The sequence below is a fragment of the Vanrija pseudolonga genome, chromosome 6 (genome assembly GCF_020906515.1).
Source record: "Vanrija pseudolonga chromosome 6, complete sequence".
In the NCBI taxonomy this organism is placed as follows: domain Eukaryota; kingdom Fungi; phylum Basidiomycota; class Tremellomycetes; order Trichosporonales; family Trichosporonaceae; genus Vanrija; species Vanrija pseudolonga.
The window spans coordinates 902576-918944 of NC_085854.1; the positions used below are offsets into that span (position 1 = coordinate 902576).

Here is a 16369-nt window from a genome sequence, read left to right on the forward strand (position 1 = left end):
CGAAGTGCCACCTGCCGCCACATCCGGCCACAGTTGCTTGAATGCTAATGCATGTCTGGTACAACTACAATGAATGAACCGCCTCAATGAAACCTACGACCTGGACCGCTTCTTGGTCTGCTCGGCGAGCGCCGTCTTGCCCGCGTCATCAGGGTGCCCAACGTCAACCATGTGTTCCTCGATCATCTTGCGCACGAGTGCCTCGGCCTCCTCGGGGCCGAACTTGGCCGTGTCGGACGCGCCAGGGGTGGCCGCGGCGCCGTTGACGCTCGCGCGCTGCGGGCTTGGCTCGAACGCCTCCCAGATGGGGTAGAGTGTGATGATGTCCTGCACGCAGCTGAAGAGCACGGGGAGAGAGACCTCAAAGCTGGCGAGAAACTCGGCCGCTGTCGTCGGCGGTGGTGGGAGACCGAGCGCCGTGTTGTTCTCCAGCGATGCGGCAAGCGTGTTCACCTGGCTTGACGAGCGTGTTCTTGCCGCTGATCCAGTCATCGTAGTCAATGTGAAGGCGATATACACGGCCGCGAGGGCCACCACGTATGGCGGATACAGCAGCGGCACGTCGGTACGGTACGTGTCGTTGATTGTAAACCTGAAAGTTAGACAAGCTAAAGTGGGACCCAACTCACCATGCAATCTGCAGTGTCCCTTCGTCAATCTCCATCAACCCTTGACCTGATCCACGGCCCATGAGGCGCCTAATCCGCTCAGCTTCGCTCTCGCCCTCTCCATCCTCGAGAGTAGCGGCCAAGCCCTTGGCCACGGCTGTCGCGCCGCCCGCGCGCCTTGCTTCCTCCTCGCGCTTCTTGCGCTCGTCCGCTTCGATCCGCCGGACCTCTGCGTCTTCCTCCACGCGGGTTTTTGGAAATCGGCCGGCATCCGCCGGTTCTCTTCCTAGAATGTTGACAAGGGCACGGTATGGGTGGAAAATAACCAGGTGGAAGTCGAGGTCCTCGAGGAGGTAGAACTGGGTGGTCAGGGGCTAGTGGAGGCAGGAGTCAGCACTCGACTCACCTCCATTTCTCCTAGCTTATGTGGCTCTGCTGGAAACATCTTAATGTTGTGTTCTGAGCCGTGTCAGTGCTTGCTGCGCCCTCCACCGCGCTAGACGGACCTGCAAAGACGACCTTGGCCTCGGCCACTACGCTCTTGATGTGGACTGGTGTCTCTTCAACCTTGGCCGCAACAAACACACAGGCCGCGAGTACGAGATATGGGTTTGTCTCGCACACGCTGTTCTTGGTGTAAAAGCGCCGAAAGTAGACTGTGGCCGTAGCGATCGGGATCTGGCGCAGCAGGAGGCGCTTGCCGAGCTTCTGGATGAGCGACGCGAAGAATATGTTGAGGCAGTACAGCTGGTGGTGTGTCGCATACTTGAGATCCGTCTCGCGTCCGTTCTGGAGCTCGGACCGCGTGAGCAGCCAGTAGTTTGCGTGTGTGGACGTGTAAAAGTTGGACGACATGATGTGGATATGCCAGAGGTGTTGGAGGAGGAGGGGGAGATCAAAGGGTGCTAGGCTGGAGCTTGAGGGCTGCGGATCCAGCCTAGCATGGCTCGACGGCGGGGTAGCTTGGGCGTGAGTCTCTGCCCTCGGGCTCTGGATTGCGCGTATGTGTGCTGGTTTGGATGGTTTGAGAGTAGAACGGAGTAGTCGTTGTCGGTGGTGGTGGGGTGGGTTGTGGGCCGCCTTTGTGGACCCCCGTTACATGACCGAGTGCGCGCTAGAGTGGGTGCGTTGCCGGGAGTGAGTCACGTGACGAGTTGCCCAAAGTTGGCTCGTTTGGCTGCCACGCGCGCACCGCGTCCTCGTCGCTCGCATTCCATCAACGTCTACAACATCGACTTCGACCACATTCTTCTTGTCTGCACTCAAAACCACTGTCTCTGTAACGACTCTAGACTCGGAATACAGAGAAAAGCAAGCGGGAAACGACAGACCCGGTATAATCTTCACCCACTCGACGAAAAACCGCCAAACGCAAAAGCTCCAGCATGAACGTCTTTGCTGACGAGGTGGGTGCAGGCGTTGGGAGCCGGAGGTGATATCGCTGTGCAAGCGCTAACTTTGCCCAGGCCACCGAGGAGCGCGGCGAGAACGCCCGTCTGTCCTCCTTTGTCGGCGCGATGGCTCTCGGCGACCTTGTCAAGTCGACGCTCGGACCCAAGGTGAGTAATTGTTGCCTCCGCCGCCGCCCGCCACCTTCTCTAACCATCTACAGGGCATGAACAAGATTCTGCGTGCGTAGCGTGTCGAGTTTACGGTGCGAGATTGTGCTGACAGCGAGCAGAGTCGACGTCCGACGGCAGCATCACCGTGACCAACGACGGCGCCACCATCCTTAAGTCGATCAGCCTCGACAACCCTGCGGCCAAGATCCTCGTCAACATCTCCAAGGTGCAGGACGACGAGGTCGGAGACGGCACCACCTCGGTGTGTGTCCTCGCGTCCGAGCTCCTGCGTGAGGCCGAGAAGCTCGTCACGACGTCCAAGATCCACCCGCAGACCGTTGTTGAGGGCTACCGCATCGCGTCCAAGGCTGCGCTCGAGGCCCTCGCCGACAGCGCCGTCGACCACTCCAAGGACCCCGCCAAGTTCCGCGAGGACCTGTTCAACATTGCGCGCACGACGCTGTCGTCCAAGGTCCTCTCGCAGGACAAGGACTACTTTGCCAACCTGGCCGTCGACGCCGTACTCCGCCTCAAGGGATCGACCGACCTCGAGCACATCCAGATCATCAAGAAGGTCGGCGGCAAGCTCACCGACTCGTACCTCGACGAGGGCTTCATTCTCGACAAGCAGATTGCCGTCAACAGCCCCAAGAGGATAGAGAACGCCAAGATTCTGATCGCCAACACGTCGATGGACACGGACAAGATCAAGATCTTTGGTGCCCGCGTCCGTGTCGACGGCACTGGAAAGCTGGCCGAGCTCGAGCGCGCCGAGAAGGAAAAGATGAAGTCCAAGGTGCAGGCGATTGCTGCCCACGGCATCAACTGCTTTGTCAACCGCCAGCTCATCTACAACTACCCCGAGTCGCTGCTCAGCGAGGCTGGCGTCATGTCGATTGAGCACGCCGACTTTGAGGGTGTCGAGCGTCTGGCGCTTGTCACTGGTGGTGAGATTGCGTCGACCTTTGACCACCCGGAGAAGGTCAAGATCGGCCGGTGTGACGTTATCGAGGAGATCATGATTGGCGAGGACAAGGTGGGTTGCAGATGTGACGAGGGTGATGGCGACAGTTTGCTGACGTCTTTTAGCTCATCAAGTTCTCTGGTGTTGCCCACGGCGAGGCCTGCACCGTCGTTCTCCGTGGTGCTACTTCGCAGATGGTCGACGAGGCGGACCGCTCGCTGCACGACGCCCTGTCGGTGCTGTCACAGACGGTCAAGGAGACCCGCGTTACGCTCGGCGGTGGCTGCGCCGAGATGCTCATGAGCTGCAAGGTCGAGGAGGCTGCCCGCAAGGTCAGCGGCAAGAAGGCGCTTGCCGTCGAGGCGTTTGCCCGTGCCCTTCGCCAAATGCCCACCATTCTCGCCGACAACGGTGGTTACGACTCGTCCGACCTCGTCGCCAAGCTCCGCGCGGCCCACTTCGAGGGCCGCTCGGATGCCGGTCTCGACATGGACAAGGGCGAGATTGCGTCTATGAACGACTTGGGTGTCACCGAGTCGTACAAGCTCAAGAAGCAGGTCGTCGTGTCGGCTTCCGAGGCTGTGAGTTGTTCAACGCTTGAGCAGGCACCCAACTGACAACCCCAGTCCGAACTCATCCTCCGTGTTGACAACATCTTGCGCTCGGCCCCCAGGCGACGTGAGGCGCACTAGTTGCGTTATCTAGTGGTAGATAGAGGTGTGGTTACATGCATGTGTAGACAGTGAAGCGGCGGGGGTGTAGCGTGTGACAGATGACATGTGGTGACGGACTACTTGTTGCCTCCCCTCCCTCCCTTATCCCCCGTCCCAGCCTCCTCCTTCTCCTTTCCCTTCACGGCCCCAGCCCTCGCAAACACCTCGCGAATCATGGGCACGGGCCCGAGCCCGCCATCCGCCCCGCGGTCCCACTTGCCCAGCTCCTTCTTCGCCTCCTTCTCGCGCCAGTTGTTGCTCTTGAGGATGCGGTTGATCGCCTCCCAGCTCACGCCAAACTTCTCCGCGAGCATCTCGCGCGTGAACGTCGCCGGGTCCTGGGCGTGCAGCTCGCGGATGCCCGCCATGGCGGGGAACGTGAGCTTCTTGGTGGGGTTCCAGCGGGTTTTGGCTGGCGTCAGCGGGCTCGGCATTGCCACACACCTTTCTCCGCCGCTGCTGGGCTCGGCGGCGTCACAGGCGTCGTACCCTCGGCAGCTGGCTCAGCGCCGTCCTGTTCCCTCGGCCCTCGCGGGCGGGCGGGGTGAGGAGACGCCGTGTACGCCGTCCCGACCCACTCAGCCGTCGTGTCCGTCTTGTCCGCGCCGGGCGCCGTGCCCCGAGGCAGCAACGAGTCACGACGGTCGCGTGGCGCCGACCGCCACTTGCGTGCCCGCTCGGCGCCGGCACGCGCCGCGTCCGCCTGGGATATTCTCGGCGGACGCGAGGGGAACGAGGCGCGCCGTGGTCCTGGCGTGGGGGTGAAGCTGGACTCGGCGTCGCGAGGCGGGTCGTCACGGGCCGAACGCAGGCCGAAGGTCTGGCGCGGTGGCCTGTATTCGTCCGGGGAATCACGCGGGCGGAACGTCCTGCGCGGGCCGTCCTCGACGTCGCGGGCGTCATCACGCGGGCGGAACGTCCTGCGCGGGCTGTCCTCGCCATCGCGGGCGCTATCGCGCAGCCCGAACGTCGGGCGCCGGCGACGCCGGAGGTCGAGGTCCTCGCTCGTACGAGGGCGCGGCGCGGCGTCGGGACGCAGCCCGAAGTTGTTGCGCACGGGGGCACCGGCACGCGCTACGGCCGTAGTGTGTATGCTGCGTGCGAGGCCGTGGGCGAGGCGCGATGGCCCTGCGCGGGGAAGCATGCTTGCCATCATCGTCGTGGTGGTGTGTGTGGTTCTTCGTCGCCGGAAATTGTAGGTGGAGGTCAGTCAGGTCGTTGAGCCGATCGCGGGACCAAATCATCTACGCGTCAATGATGCGTGTCACCCGTCGTCGATGCCAGCCAGCCAGCCTCTTGACGGGCTGCTCGACAACGCGACAACAACAACAACACCCACACTACTACTACCACTCCACAGCACAATGTCTAAAGGCAAAAACTTCCTCGCGGCCGCCGTGCCCGCCGTCATCATCTACCTCCTCCTCCTGGTCGGCGTGTTGCCCGTGCCCTTCTTGGCGGCCGAGACTGCTGATGAGATCCTGCCGGTCGTGAGTGGCTTGGTTTGTCGTCTGCTGCTCGTGCTGACGGCTGCTCCTTGCAATGTGTTGCCTGGTCTCCGATTCTGCCCTTGCCCGCTCTGCATGACTCTAATGCCCACTCCCCGCCCTGCCACCACGCCGTACTCGCTCGCCCGCGTAGATCCCCTGGTGGCTCCTCGTCGCGTTCGGCTCCTTCTCCCTCTCGTCCCTCGGCCTCGGCCTCCTCCGCTTCAACGACACGCCCGAGGCCTACGAGAGCCTGCTGCGCGAGGTCGCGCAGGCCAAGAACGAGCTCCGCGACCAGGGTGTCGAGGTCGACTAGAGCGCGCCAATGATGCTATAGATTGCGTTCCCACGCGGGCCGCGCGCAGACGCTGCCTCCCCCCAGCAGCTCATTATGTATGTAGCATGATATCGATGGTGGTACAGAAGTACATGGAACGAGGGCAACGGACATGGGGAGGTGCGGCGATCGCCTAGTTGCTCAGCAGGTCGGCCATCATGCGCTCCATGCGCGCGTTTTCGGCGACCGTCTCCTCCTCGTCCTCCTGCTGCGGGGTGTCAGTTGGGGCCAAGACCAGATTCATGCAACTCACCGGAAGCTCGGACGACACCTTGCCCGCCTGGCCCAGCTTGCCGTCCGTGAGTTCGAACAGCACCTTGTCGACCTCGGCGTCGGCCTCCTCCTCGAGCTCCTCGTCGTCGAGCCCCTCGAGCGTCTCCTCCATCATCTCCTCCATGATGCCGGACTGGTAGTGTCAGTGGTGCCCAACTCGGCGAGCACGCCACAGCGAGCGGCAGCGCGCCCGGCCCACCCACCTTCATCATCTCCATCGACATCTCGCGCATCGTCGCCGACAGCTGGGGGAGCTTGACGAGCGCATTGGTCTGCTTCATGATCTCGGTCGACTTTTGGAACGCTCCCGTCACCTTGACCATGGCTGAGGTGTGAGCGATAGGGACAGATTAGGTGACAGAGACGGCAGAGCCACCACCTACACAACTGGTGCTGGAGCTGCATGTCGACACTGTTGATCCGCGCCTTGCTCGACTCGAGCCTGTCGCGCTGCTTGTTGGCACGCACAATCTCCTTGGCGAGGATCTTGGCCGACTTGACGTCGTTCTTCTTAGCCAGGACCTTGAGCTGCCCCCTGGACGTGTCCGTGTGTCGCTTGAGCTGGGTCGTGTTAGCACACGCTCAGAAGCCTGCCAACACCCACGTTCATGATCTCGCGGTCCAGCTGGCGCTGCTCTTTCCGTAGCTTGTTGCGCCACTCGCGCACCCGCTCTTCTGGTGTTGGGCCGTAGAGGAATCGGTTGAAGCTCTTCATGATGGGAGTTTGGGTGGGGGGTGTGGGGGAAGGCGAGATTGGGTGGTGCGTTCGGACTGTTTCGGCCCGCTGTGGTCTGGCAGACGGTGCGGAAACGAGTAGAAGAGGCCCTGAGAGGACCTTCCGAGGTGCTGGATACGGTGAATCGATGCTGTTGGGAAGAAGACGATGTGCAAGAGGCGATGACGCTGGTGGTTGGGTGGGATGATGGTCGTCGACGGTGACGGCGGCTGCTGCTGCATGGTTCTTTGCCCAAGTTGGGTGGCGCAAGTGTGATGAAAGGGGCGGAGTGCAAACGGATGTCCGCCCAGAAGTGACGTGAGTTGTTGTTCCGCTCTGATCGAGAGAGAGCGCGTCAAGATCTTGGCTTCACGTCTCCTCTCCATCTCACAAACAAACTCGGAGCCCTCGTCACAGGCACAAAGGCCACCATCACACCATGCTGATAGTGACCGCCGTCGGTCCAGTCAATGGGCAGAGGCGTGAGTCCACACAAACCGTCATGAATGACCTCCGACTCACCTTCCCCCAGACTTTCGGTTCGTCCTCGAGCAGAAGGTGTCGTACACGGTGGGCCGAGACAAGGCGGCCAACATCCGCTTCGACAACCGCTACCTCCGGCCCAAGGAGGGGGTGCTCGAGGTTGGGGACTGGAACCCCGCCGACGTGAGTTGGCAAACCCTCACCCGCAACTCACGCCCCAGCACACGACCCCACCAAAGCTCGTGTGGAGGCCCGAGCCCAAGAAGAACGGAACGTTCAACGCGCTCAAGTTACTCTCACGCGAGGATGGCGATGCGGGGAGTATCGAAAAGGACGACTACCGCGTCGAGGAGCAGCCGGGTGGTGGAGAGATCGAGCTCGTCCCCGGCAAGGGCGTTGAGCTGGGCGCTGAGGCCTGGTTCTCGTGGGTGCGATCGGCGGGGTGAGCTAACATTCAGTGTGCAGTGGTTGCCTCTGCATTTCTCCTACGACCGGATGAAGGACGAGAATGACGAGTTGAAAGCCACGCTACGGAAGTACTGTGAGTGGTAGGGCACATGATGTTGAGCTGACCACGAACGCAGGCCTGTCGTGGACCGAGGCCTTCGACGTTGACGACCCACCAGAAGTGGTCATCGCCGCCGCGCTCAAGTCGTCACATGACAACAACCTCGCAGTGTGCTATGGTATTCCTATTGTCACTCCAGCGTGGCTCTCCATGCTCTCAATGCGGTTACGGGCCTGCTGGAAGACGGTCGCCGACTCGCAGGACAGCTTCGAGGTCCCTTCGACGTCGGACCCTGACTATGAGCCGCCTATGGACGATTCGATGAAGAAGCTGAAAGTGAGGAGCGATCCGGCATCGTGGTGGCCAAGGAAGGCCAACCACACCCTGTTCAAGGGGTGGAAGGCGATCGTGATGAAGAATCCGAAGCGGGTGAGCGTGCCGAGACGAGGCAGGGCTAACCCCCGCAGGCTATCGTCGACAAGAAGTACTTCATCGCCATGGGATCGGGGTACGACGAGGTTGATGTGATGCAGCCGCCGCTCAAGTCGCCACAGGATCTCATCGACCGCATCCAGCCCGCGATGAAGCAAGCAGAGGAGGACGGCCTGACGCCGTTCGTTGTTTGGCACCCACAGCTGAAGAAGGATTTCGAGGCCCAGGGCTTGTCAGTCAAGGACATGATTGTTGGTCCTTGTGACAGGTGAGGCGCAACTATAGGCCATGGCTAACAGTGCAGTCAGAATTGGTACTGCACGTCTGGGATCATCCTTTGGGGCGCTGTGAAGACTGGAGGCGTGAAGGAGTTCTTTGAGCGCATGGTTGCCGAGAGTGAGTCAACCGGCTGCGACAAGTGCTTACGCTTCAGATGCTGGAGGTGACGAGGTGGCGACCGCGGCCACAGCCTTAGTGGAGGCTACTAAGTCTGCCCCTCCGCCGGTCGACACGCCAACTGCTCCCGAGCCACAGCAGCAGCCCGCTGCCGAGGCTGGCCCGTCGACTGGCCGTCTTCCCCGGCGAGCAGCGTCCCGGTCGGCATCGCGCGCCCCGTCGCATCCTCCAGAATCGACGCGCCCCGACATTGTGCCGTCAACCTACCCCGATGATACTGCGTCAATGGCACCGCCACCCACAGCAAAGGTAGGTGTATGGGCCTGATTTTGGGCATCACCTAACGCTTCTCCAGCCATTGAAGCGCCGAGCGGGCCGCGTCAAGATTGACCTGGACGACGATCTCGATATGAGTTCGCAGCCCTCATCCCAAGTGCCAGCGTCGTATGCCCAGGAGACACAGCTATTCACCCAGGTATCGAGCGGCAGTGATCCCTCCGCCTCCCTTCGTTCTCGGGTGCCAGATTCGATGATGGACGTCGACACGCCGGCTGCCTCTCTTATGCCATCGTCCAGTACAGCTGCCCGTGCCGGAAGCCGTTTGAAGCGGCGTGCTGGCGGAGCCACCCAGTCGACCTTCCTCGAAGGGTTCGACACCACTGTCAACTACCAGGACGCACTGCGGAAGAAGGAAGAGGAGGACGACATTCGCCAGCTGTACGAGCAGACGAAGCGTGGCCCGTCAACGTTAGAGCAGGCACCGGCGAAGCGGGCAAGGATGGAGCAGGTGGCCGAGGAAGGAGAAGCGCCGGACCTCAACACTGCTTCGATCGCTGAGCTCATGGACATTGACGAAGAGAACGATTTTGTCGCCAAGGCGCTCAAGTCGGCCCGTGACATCAAGAAGGAAGGTCGCTCTCCAACTAAGAAGCGTACTCCACCACAACGCGCGCCTCCTCAACGACCTGCAGAAAAGCCCGTGCGCGAACCTACACCAGAAGAGGAAGAGGAGCTGGAGGAGGCGCCACCAACTAAGGGCAAGGGCAAGGGATCCGCTATCAAACAGCGGGCGACAAAGGCTCCTACACAGGTCGACAAGGACGAGCGCTTCCTGCAGGCGATCCGCACGGCTGTCAAGAAGAAGCAGGCGGTTGATGAGCTTGACAAGGAGTTCAACAACCTGCGTATTCTCAAGCCGGGGGCCAAGGCGAAAGCGAATGTCGGCGCCGCCAAGACGCTGCAGCAGGACCACCCGGACTGGGCGGTTGTCAACGACTTTCACGATCAGCTGCGGGGCAACTTTATTGAGGTCGTCCGCAAGGATCTGCTGCGCAAGGACGGGGGAACCAAGACTGCAGTGGTGGAGGACCACGGCATGGTCAACTTCAAGAAGTTTAAGAAGGTGAGCCTGGTCTGTGGGTATTAGCTGACGTGATCAGAAGAACATTGTGCGGCGCGAACCGCTGCAGCTCCAGCTGGCGGCACAGACTGCCCACAGCGCGGAGATGGGAGAGCGTGAGTGGCTGGGAGGTTCAGCGTCCTGACATTTGCTAGCGTACTGGGCTACGGAGCAGCCCATGACCCAGGCCAAGCGTGGTGGTACACAAGCCAAGTCGCAGTCTTACCGCCAGACCGAGTTATACGAGGAGGACGACATGCCTCTGGTCCCCACTTCAAGGCGGCGGCTCCTGACTCAGATCAGGGAAGATGACGACGACGAGGAAACGCCAACACTCGCTCCGTCCAAGCGCCGCCGTGGAGCGACGCCGAACACCCAGAGCCCCGTTCTGTCGGCGCCCACCTCGCGGCGTGCCCGGGCTGGAAGCGCGCTTTCAGATGTGTCCAGCGCAGCACCGAGTGAGGTGGCCGAACCCAAGACCGGGCGTGCTTCGTCAACGCGGGCGAGCACCCGTGCCCCGCCTACTCAGCGCGCACGCCGTGGAACGCAGGCTGCGCCAGTCGTGCTCGATTCTGACGACGACGACACCCCGTTCGCCACGGCCCGTACTCGTGCGGGTGGCAGGAGCACGGCGGCGCGTGGCTCGGGCACTGCTGCGCGCTCTACTACACTGAACGACGAGGGTACAAGTGTTTCGCGTGGCACTCTGCCTGCCACTGGGACGCGCCGCCGGCTCCTTGGGGACGACGATGGGGACGATGTGGTGAGTGCCGCGGCAGACGCCTGCTATTCTTTACTGACGCTGTCACCTCAGGCATTCAAGGGCGTGCAGAAGAAGCGCCGCATGGGCTAAACTGTATCTAGTACGCTGTGAAGCTGTAACATGGATCTGTGCATAAAGCATCGTCAAAAGTCAGGCGCGTGATTGCGCCACACTTCGGGATTGTGATGTGAAACGCCGTGCTCGCGCCTGGGGTGGACGTGCCTGGCTGTGGATTTTTTTGCAGCCAGCCAGCAGGGGGAGTGAAGTGATGGTTTGAGTGGTCGGCGCGCGGTGCACCAACCCACGTTGCAGCCAGCCAGCGCCAGCCGTCGACGCCGCGTTGCGTGCTGCCTCCCCTGTGTCGTCGTTGCTGGAAAATTCATCTCGCACTGTCCTGTTTGCTTCGTCTCCCATTAAATCTAAAGTGAGTAGACTCTGTCTCAATCCTTGCCCAGTCGCTGACTTCTCTGGTAGAAAGTAGCAAAAATGGCCCCCGTCGGCACTCTCCACGTCTTCCCTGGTACGTTTGCTCGTTGGACGCTTTCGGCTTCGACGCTCGCTGGCCACGACCACCACGGCTAACACCTCTCTCAGGCAACCCTCGCACTCGCCGTGTCGAGGCCGTCGTCGCCCTCACCGGCCTCGACGTGACCATTGACTCGACCCCCAACTACGCCGACGGCAAGTACAAGACCAAGGAGTTCCTTGCCAAGTTCCCCCTCGGCTACCTCCCCGCCTTTGAGGGCGCCGACGGCTCGCTCATCCAGGAGTCTGCCGCCATCTCCGACTACCGTGAGTTTTACAAGCAAATAGTATCAGCAGCAAGCAGCAGCACACAGCAAGGGCACCAACTTTCTATGATGAGACTTATCTTCAGTTATCCCTGTCTTAATGACTTGTGTCGACAAACTTTTGCGGGTGGTACCGCGTATCTCTGAGCCCTTTGTGTCTTGCTGTGTCTGTTGCTGCTGCTGCGACTGTTGCTGTGCCCGTGCACCTGCACGCGCCCCGCACCACCAATAGCCGCTAACAAACGCCCAGTCGCTGCCCTTGCCCCCAACTCCAACCTCGTCCCCACCGACCCCAAGGACTTTGGAGAGGTCCGCCAGTGGCAGGCGTTCGCCGACCAGGAGATCTTCATCAAGCTCGGCGTTGCCGGCAAGATCCTCCGCGGTGTCTACCCCTACTCGAAGGGCATCTTTGACGCCATTGTCAAGGACGCCGTTGAGCGCCTCGCTGTCCTCGACAAGGTCCTCCTCAAGAAGACCTTCCTCGTTGGCGAGCGCCTCACCATCGCCGACGTCTTCGTCGCCTCGGCCGTTGCCAACGCCTTCGCTCAGCTGATCGACGCGCCCCTCCGCGCCAAGATCCCCAACGTTGTCCGTTACGTCAACACCGTCATCCGCTCGCCCAAGCTCGCCAAGGTCTACGAGGGCCTCGAGTTCATTGAGAAGCAGCCCGCTTACGTTCCCTCCGCCAAGGCTGAGAAGCCCAAGAAGGAGGAGAAGCCCAAGGCCGCCAAGGAGCCCAAGGCTGCCCCCAAGAAGAAGGAGCCCGAGCCCGAGGAGGAGGAGCCCCTTGTCCCCGCCGAGGTCAAGGTCAAGAACCCCCTCGACGACCTCCCCAAGTCGACCTTCAACCTCGAGGAGTGGAAGCGCCAGTACTCGAACCTTGACACCCGTGGTGCCAACGGCTCGATCGAGTGGTTCTACAAGAACTTTGACAACGAGGGCTTCTCTATCTGGAAGGTCGACTTCAAGTACAACGACGAGCTCACCCACGTCTTCATGTCGGCCAACCAGATTGGCGGCTTCTTCAACCGTCTCGAGGCCTCGAGGAAATACCTCTTCGGCTCGGTCGGTGTCCTCGGCAAGAACAACGACTCGGTCATCACTGGTGTCCTCATCCTCCGTGGCCAGAACGCCATCCCCGTCGTTGACGTTGCCCCCGACTACGAGTCGTACGACTTCAAGAAGATCGACCTCGCCGACGCCAAGGACAAGGAGTTCTTCGAGGCTTCGCTCGCCTGGGACCTTGTCCAGGATGGCCGCGAGTGGGCCGACGGCAAGAACTTCAAGTAAGGAGTGGTGGTCGTGGAGGTGGTGGTCGTCGTATCGGAGCCCACCTGTTGTCCCGTAGCTGGCGTCGCGACGCCAAGCCGCGAGCCGTTGATAGAACGGCGTTGTGTAATGAATAATGCGACGCAACGACGCGAGCGAGCGGGCAGCAAGTGGCAGGCAGGAGCAGGTCGACAAGAGCTACAACTGACCTTGGTGCAACGACACTCCACGGCTAGATACGGGACGGAGGAGACCGATGGCTCCGTCGGCACCATCGCATCGTCCCTCTCCGACGACACAGGTCCATGCCACACGGCTCACATCGGGCGCGCCGACATGCCTTCCGACCCGTCAGTTCACACATATTTAACCACGAGGAGATGCGATGAGGAGATGTACGACGTGCCGACGATCACCCCTCTCGGCACCGGCATGTGACCACTGTTCGAGTTTGCTGGAACCGCGCCAGGCCGCGCACGGTATGCGGGCGGGCGCTGATCACTCGTGTGGCGAGTAGCCGTTACACGGGTCCATGGGTCTTGTGCGCCGTGCCATGTCGTATCGGGCTCGCCGAGGCGCCGTTACCGCCCTCAAGCCATGGTCTAGCACATTGCTCTCGCTCTCGCTGAGGCGGGCTGGCCGCACGTACGGGTTGGCCGAGTGGGCCTCGCCACCGTGAAGGGACCCCGGGGCGGCCGTCGCCGCCGCCGCCGCCGCCATTGACGATAGGCGAGCCGTCAACCGATCGGCCAGCTTCGAGGCCCCGCAAGCCGAGTCGTCGCTGTTACTCTCGCCGTCGGCAGGGCCGAGTGGGCCATGGTTACGGGGGAACATAAGTACACGCGAGAGGCGCCCGGAGCAGGGGAGCGGTGCTAGCCACCATCTGTTTTCGGGTGAGGCAGTGGCGCTCGCCGCTGTTGTGTGGTGAGCGAGTGGCACTCGCCGCCATACGAGGGAACAAGGTGTTCGTCGCCGCTTCCGCCGACGGGCTCGGCGAGTGACACGGGGCGAGCGCGTCGACACATGTACCCGTGTCGTCGAGCGGTAAGCCATGCGCAACGAAGTCGTCGTCAGTAAGACGGCGGAGTGGCGCTGCGCGCCGTCTCATTGCTGGGCCACAACGCGATGCTGTGGGCCAGCAGGTGTTGCTCGCGCACAGACTGTGAGTGGTCCTCGCCGCTGTCAGTGACCATGAGGCGTAGCCAGCTCAACGTGACCGCTTTGGGGGAACGGGTGAGGGGAGGGGGGGGGAGAGGGAGGGGGGCAGTGGCACTTGCCATCGTGGAGGGCTTGACCCGCGGCCAGCGCCGCCGTGGATGGGAGGACACAGTCGACGGGGAGAGCCTCGTCGCGCGGCCGCTGGTGCTGGTCCAGAAGTGCCAAGTGGCACCTGTTCGGCCGAGCTGTTCCCCCGTGCAAGTCGTCGCCGTCATCAGGCGGGGCCCGTCGACGATAGCATCAATCCTCGCGTATCGCGTACGACTTGGTATCGCCGACGCGACACTAGCCCACACGACAAGCCAGTTCAGTTCGGGACAAGAGTGCGCGCCCGCCCTTAGCTCTCGGCGTGCATGCCGCGGGGAAGATTGATTCAGATAAGCCCTGCGCATGCTGGCGTCAGGGGCACCGTTCTGGAACAGGACCGAGTCACGACCATACTGTAGCTCGCTGTTTGCATCGGAGGTGCCGAGATTGAATCGCTTGGCGACCGACGTCGATCATCCATTCAATCGCGAGGCACTGATTCCCGCGAGCATGGCTTCTGGGCGAGGCGAGCTACGGCACGGCACGGCACGCCCGTCGTCGGGCCCGGCGCGGACGAGCTAGTGCCACACACGTCCGCAGCGGATATGTGGTAATGCTGCAGGACTTCCTGCCTCCCACCCATGCCGCGGATGAGCAGAAACCTCCGGCGCTCCTGATAAGGTGCACGCGACCACTGGCGTGCGGCGATCATCTCGCGTCGACGTGGACTAATAGGAAGCGAGCATGGTGGTTGCCTGTGGTCGTGTGAGCGTGGTGAGGGATAGATGAGGTATGATGTCTCAGTCTGGCTGTCGCTGGGTGAGTGTCAGCGCGGCCACATGAGGCTGGGCTGTTGTCTGTCGCTGGCCGACGAGCCTAACCCTCTACATTGTGTAACATGCCGCGGGAGACGGCGCCTCTGTTCCAGTGACACGGTCCATGTGTCCATGTGACGGCTCACACGACCAGCGTAAGTCGTAAGCGCGAGCAGCTCGCGAATAGGGGACATCGAGGTCAGGTCAATTAGAACAGTTAGGTACAGGTCGTAATTGCGAAGGTAGCTGTGCACTTCTACTCGGTAGCCCGAAAGGCACATGTCGAACAAGCCACTAGAAGCAGGCGTGTGCGAGCATGCCGCGGAAGACGGTCCCTCGCGCTAGCAAGCTAGCTCGCGACTTCGAAACTCGAGGAACTTGGCGACGTAGATGGAAGGAATGGCGGCGAACGAAGAGCGAAGGGAGTTGTTACACAGCTGGTCTGGTTTGGTGGTCTGGTCTGGCTGTGCGTACCAGCGGTGGGCAACAGTCTCGCCCGAGCCGAGCCGGGTCTCTGTGTCTCGTAGCGTCCGACAGTGCTACATACCTGCCCGGCTCGACGAAGCGACGAAAGTCGGCATCGGTCGGCCCAGCCGACTGACTGTCGCCAAGACCGATGGCCGCCAAGAAGTCGACTGCGGAACGACGACGATCGTCAGGCCCCAGATACCTACAACAGGAACGGGCTGCCTGGCCCAACGTCTAAACAAGCTTCGGAGAAGCTACATACTGAGGTGCATGCTCCTTGCTCCGCGCCGCTGGCGCCGGCGCTGCCAAGCCTAGGGGTGGTATGCGATCGGCTTGGTGTGGCGCGAACGGACGGCTCGGTGTGGCCTCGGGCTGGCTCGCCGGCGGCCGGTCCGGTGGGGGCGGCGGGCGGTGGCCGCTCGGCGTGGCGTGGCAGGCGGTGGGCGGTGGGCATGGCGGGCTTTGCGAGTCCGACGTGAATCCGACGCGAGGCGAGTCCGCTGGACCGTGTCAGACGGCGAGGCGAGGTTAAGGATGTATGCTTTGCCCAGGCAGGTTGTGGCACATCAACAGCTCGCACGGAGGTCGAACCGCTGTCCGCCGAGCGGACGACCACCATCTGACCAGACCGCCACATTTCCAACTGCCAACTGCCACGCACCTCGGTGACCTCGCTACCCTAGGCACCCTCGAATGGATGGCGAGCAGCAGCTGGGACAAGGCACTGTTCCAGTGAGCTCATCAGCCGTAAGGCAAGGTGCCGAGTCGTGGCAAATAGTCATCAATGTGAGACATGGGTGTGTGTGGCGCCGGGCCCTCTGCTCCACCCAACCACCAGTTCCACTGGAAGCCGGAGATAATCAGTCCACGCCTCGTGCCCTGCGTGCGTGCCGTTGCCGCTCCAACGGGCCTGTGCATGTACGATCGCACGCTCCCTCGCACTCACTCGCCGGAGCGATCAGAGCGCGAGCGACTAACTAACTCGGTGGGGCCGAGACATGTGTCGTACACGTCGTCGTGGTTGTCGCTGCTTCCGCCGGCTACGGCGGTCGGAGGCCGGCGCCGCCGCGCACCGCTGTGCCAGCCGGCGGGTTAGTCAGTCGGCGGTCGCGGTGTGTCAGATCAGAGCTAATTTGGCTGC

The 16369-nt window shown here is 61.9% G+C and overlaps 7 protein-coding genes across 7 annotated transcripts; 4 read left to right on the plus strand and 3 right to left on the minus strand.

Moving 5' to 3' along the window:
- Positions 1–93: 93 nt before the first annotated feature.
- On the minus strand, positions 94–1622 carry SSN8 (RNA polymerase II holoenzyme cyclin-like subunit; the record flags this gene model as incomplete). The annotated part of the gene is made up of 4 exons (XM_062774667.1): positions 1115–1622; positions 1015–1067; positions 630–967; positions 94–592 (listed from the first exon to the last, which is right to left on the minus strand). Exons 1-4 carry the CDS (start codon positions 1461–1463, stop codon positions 94–96), a joined length of 1239 nt encoding a protein of 412 aa, XP_062630651.1. The 5' UTR covers positions 1464–1622.
- Positions 1623–1820: 198 nt separating this feature from the next.
- cct2 (putative T-complex protein 1 subunit beta) lies at positions 1821–3881 on the plus strand. The gene is made up of 6 exons (XM_062774668.1): positions 1821–2014; positions 2075–2167; positions 2221–2239; positions 2290–3206; positions 3260–3715; positions 3761–3881. Exons 1-6 carry the CDS (start codon positions 1994–1996, stop codon positions 3824–3826), a joined length of 1572 nt encoding a protein of 523 aa, XP_062630652.1. The 5' UTR covers positions 1821–1993; the 3' UTR covers positions 3827–3881.
- Positions 3882–3924: 43 nt separating this feature from the next.
- rrg9 (Required for respiratory growth protein 9, mitochondrial) lies at positions 3925–4991 on the minus strand (the record flags this gene model as incomplete). Its single annotated transcript, XM_062774669.1, has 2 exons — positions 3925–4259; positions 4292–4991. The coding sequence occupies 2 exons, from the start codon at positions 4989–4991 to the stop codon at positions 3925–3927; spliced, it is 1035 nt and encodes a 344-aa protein (XP_062630653.1).
- A 194-nt stretch (positions 4992–5185) lies between these two features.
- chmp3 (Charged multivesicular body protein 3) lies at positions 5186–6869 on the minus strand. The gene is made up of 6 exons (XM_062774671.1): positions 6549–6869; positions 6328–6505; positions 6148–6269; positions 5925–6077; positions 5489–5879; positions 5186–5337 (listed from the first exon to the last, which is right to left on the minus strand). The coding sequence occupies exons 1-5, from the start codon at positions 6657–6659 to the stop codon at positions 5805–5807; spliced, it is 639 nt and encodes a 212-aa protein (XP_062630655.1). The 5' UTR covers positions 6660–6869; the 3' UTR covers positions 5186–5337; positions 5489–5804.
- Positions 5212–5650, plus strand: dpm3 (Dolichol-phosphate mannosyltransferase subunit 3; the record flags this gene model as incomplete). Its single annotated transcript, XM_062774670.1, has 2 exons — positions 5212–5337; positions 5489–5650. The coding sequence occupies 2 exons, from the start codon at positions 5212–5214 to the stop codon at positions 5648–5650; spliced, it is 288 nt and encodes a 95-aa protein (XP_062630654.1).
- A 229-nt stretch (positions 6870–7098) lies between the features above and the next one.
- Positions 7099–10772, plus strand: LOC62_06G008149 (uncharacterized protein; the record flags this gene model as incomplete). Its single annotated transcript, XM_062774672.1, has 11 exons — positions 7099–7141; positions 7192–7325; positions 7364–7566; positions 7695–8079; positions 8118–8350; positions 8387–8478; positions 8552–8787; positions 8834–9880; positions 9954–9993; positions 10033–10640; positions 10692–10772. The coding sequence occupies 11 exons, from the start codon at positions 7099–7101 to the stop codon at positions 10728–10730; spliced, it is 3060 nt and encodes a 1019-aa protein (XP_062630656.1). The 3' UTR covers positions 10731–10772.
- Positions 10773–11029: 257 nt separating this feature from the next.
- tef3_0 (Elongation factor 1-gamma) lies at positions 11030–12858 on the plus strand. Its single transcript, XM_062774673.1, has 4 exons — positions 11030–11064; positions 11115–11160; positions 11235–11432; positions 11682–12858. The coding sequence occupies exons 2-4, from the start codon at positions 11127–11129 to the stop codon at positions 12719–12721; spliced, it is 1272 nt and encodes a 423-aa protein (XP_062630657.1). The 5' UTR covers positions 11030–11064; positions 11115–11126; the 3' UTR covers positions 12722–12858.
- Positions 12859–16369: the final 3511 nt, after the last annotated feature.

Bases quoted from the DNA above. Each gene is read 5' to 3' on its own strand.
- cct2 (XM_062774668.1), top strand. From the start codon at position 1,994: ATGAACGTCTTTGCTGACGAG. The intron at 2,015-2,074 runs GTGGGTGCAGGC...AACTTTGCCCAG, and splicing joins TGAACGTCTTTGCTGACGAG to GCCACCGAGGAGCGCGGCGA. The intron at 3,716-3,760 runs GTGAGTTGTTCA...TGACAACCCCAG, and splicing joins TCGTGTCGGCTTCCGAGGCT to TCCGAACTCATCCTCCGTGT.
- chmp3 (XM_062774671.1), bottom strand. From the start codon at position 6,659: ATGAAGAGCTTCAACCGATTCCTCTACGGCCCAACACCAGAAGAGCGG. The intron at 6,270-6,327 runs GTAGGTGGTGGC...CTCACACCTCAG, and splicing joins GCAGCTCCAGCACCAGTTGT to CCATGGTCAAGGTGACGGGA. The intron at 5,880-5,924 runs GTGAGTTGCATG...GACACCCCGCAG, and splicing joins AGGTGTCGTCCGAGCTTCCG to CAGGAGGACGAGGAGGAGAC.
- tef3_0 (XM_062774673.1), top strand. From the start codon at position 11,127: ATGGCCCCCGTCGGCACTCTCCACGTCTTCCCTG. The intron at 11,161-11,234 runs GTACGTTTGCTC...CACCTCTCTCAG, and splicing joins CACTCTCCACGTCTTCCCTG to GCAACCCTCGCACTCGCCGT. The intron at 11,433-11,681 runs GTGAGTTTTACA...ACAAACGCCCAG, and splicing joins TGCCGCCATCTCCGACTACC to TCGCTGCCCTTGCCCCCAAC.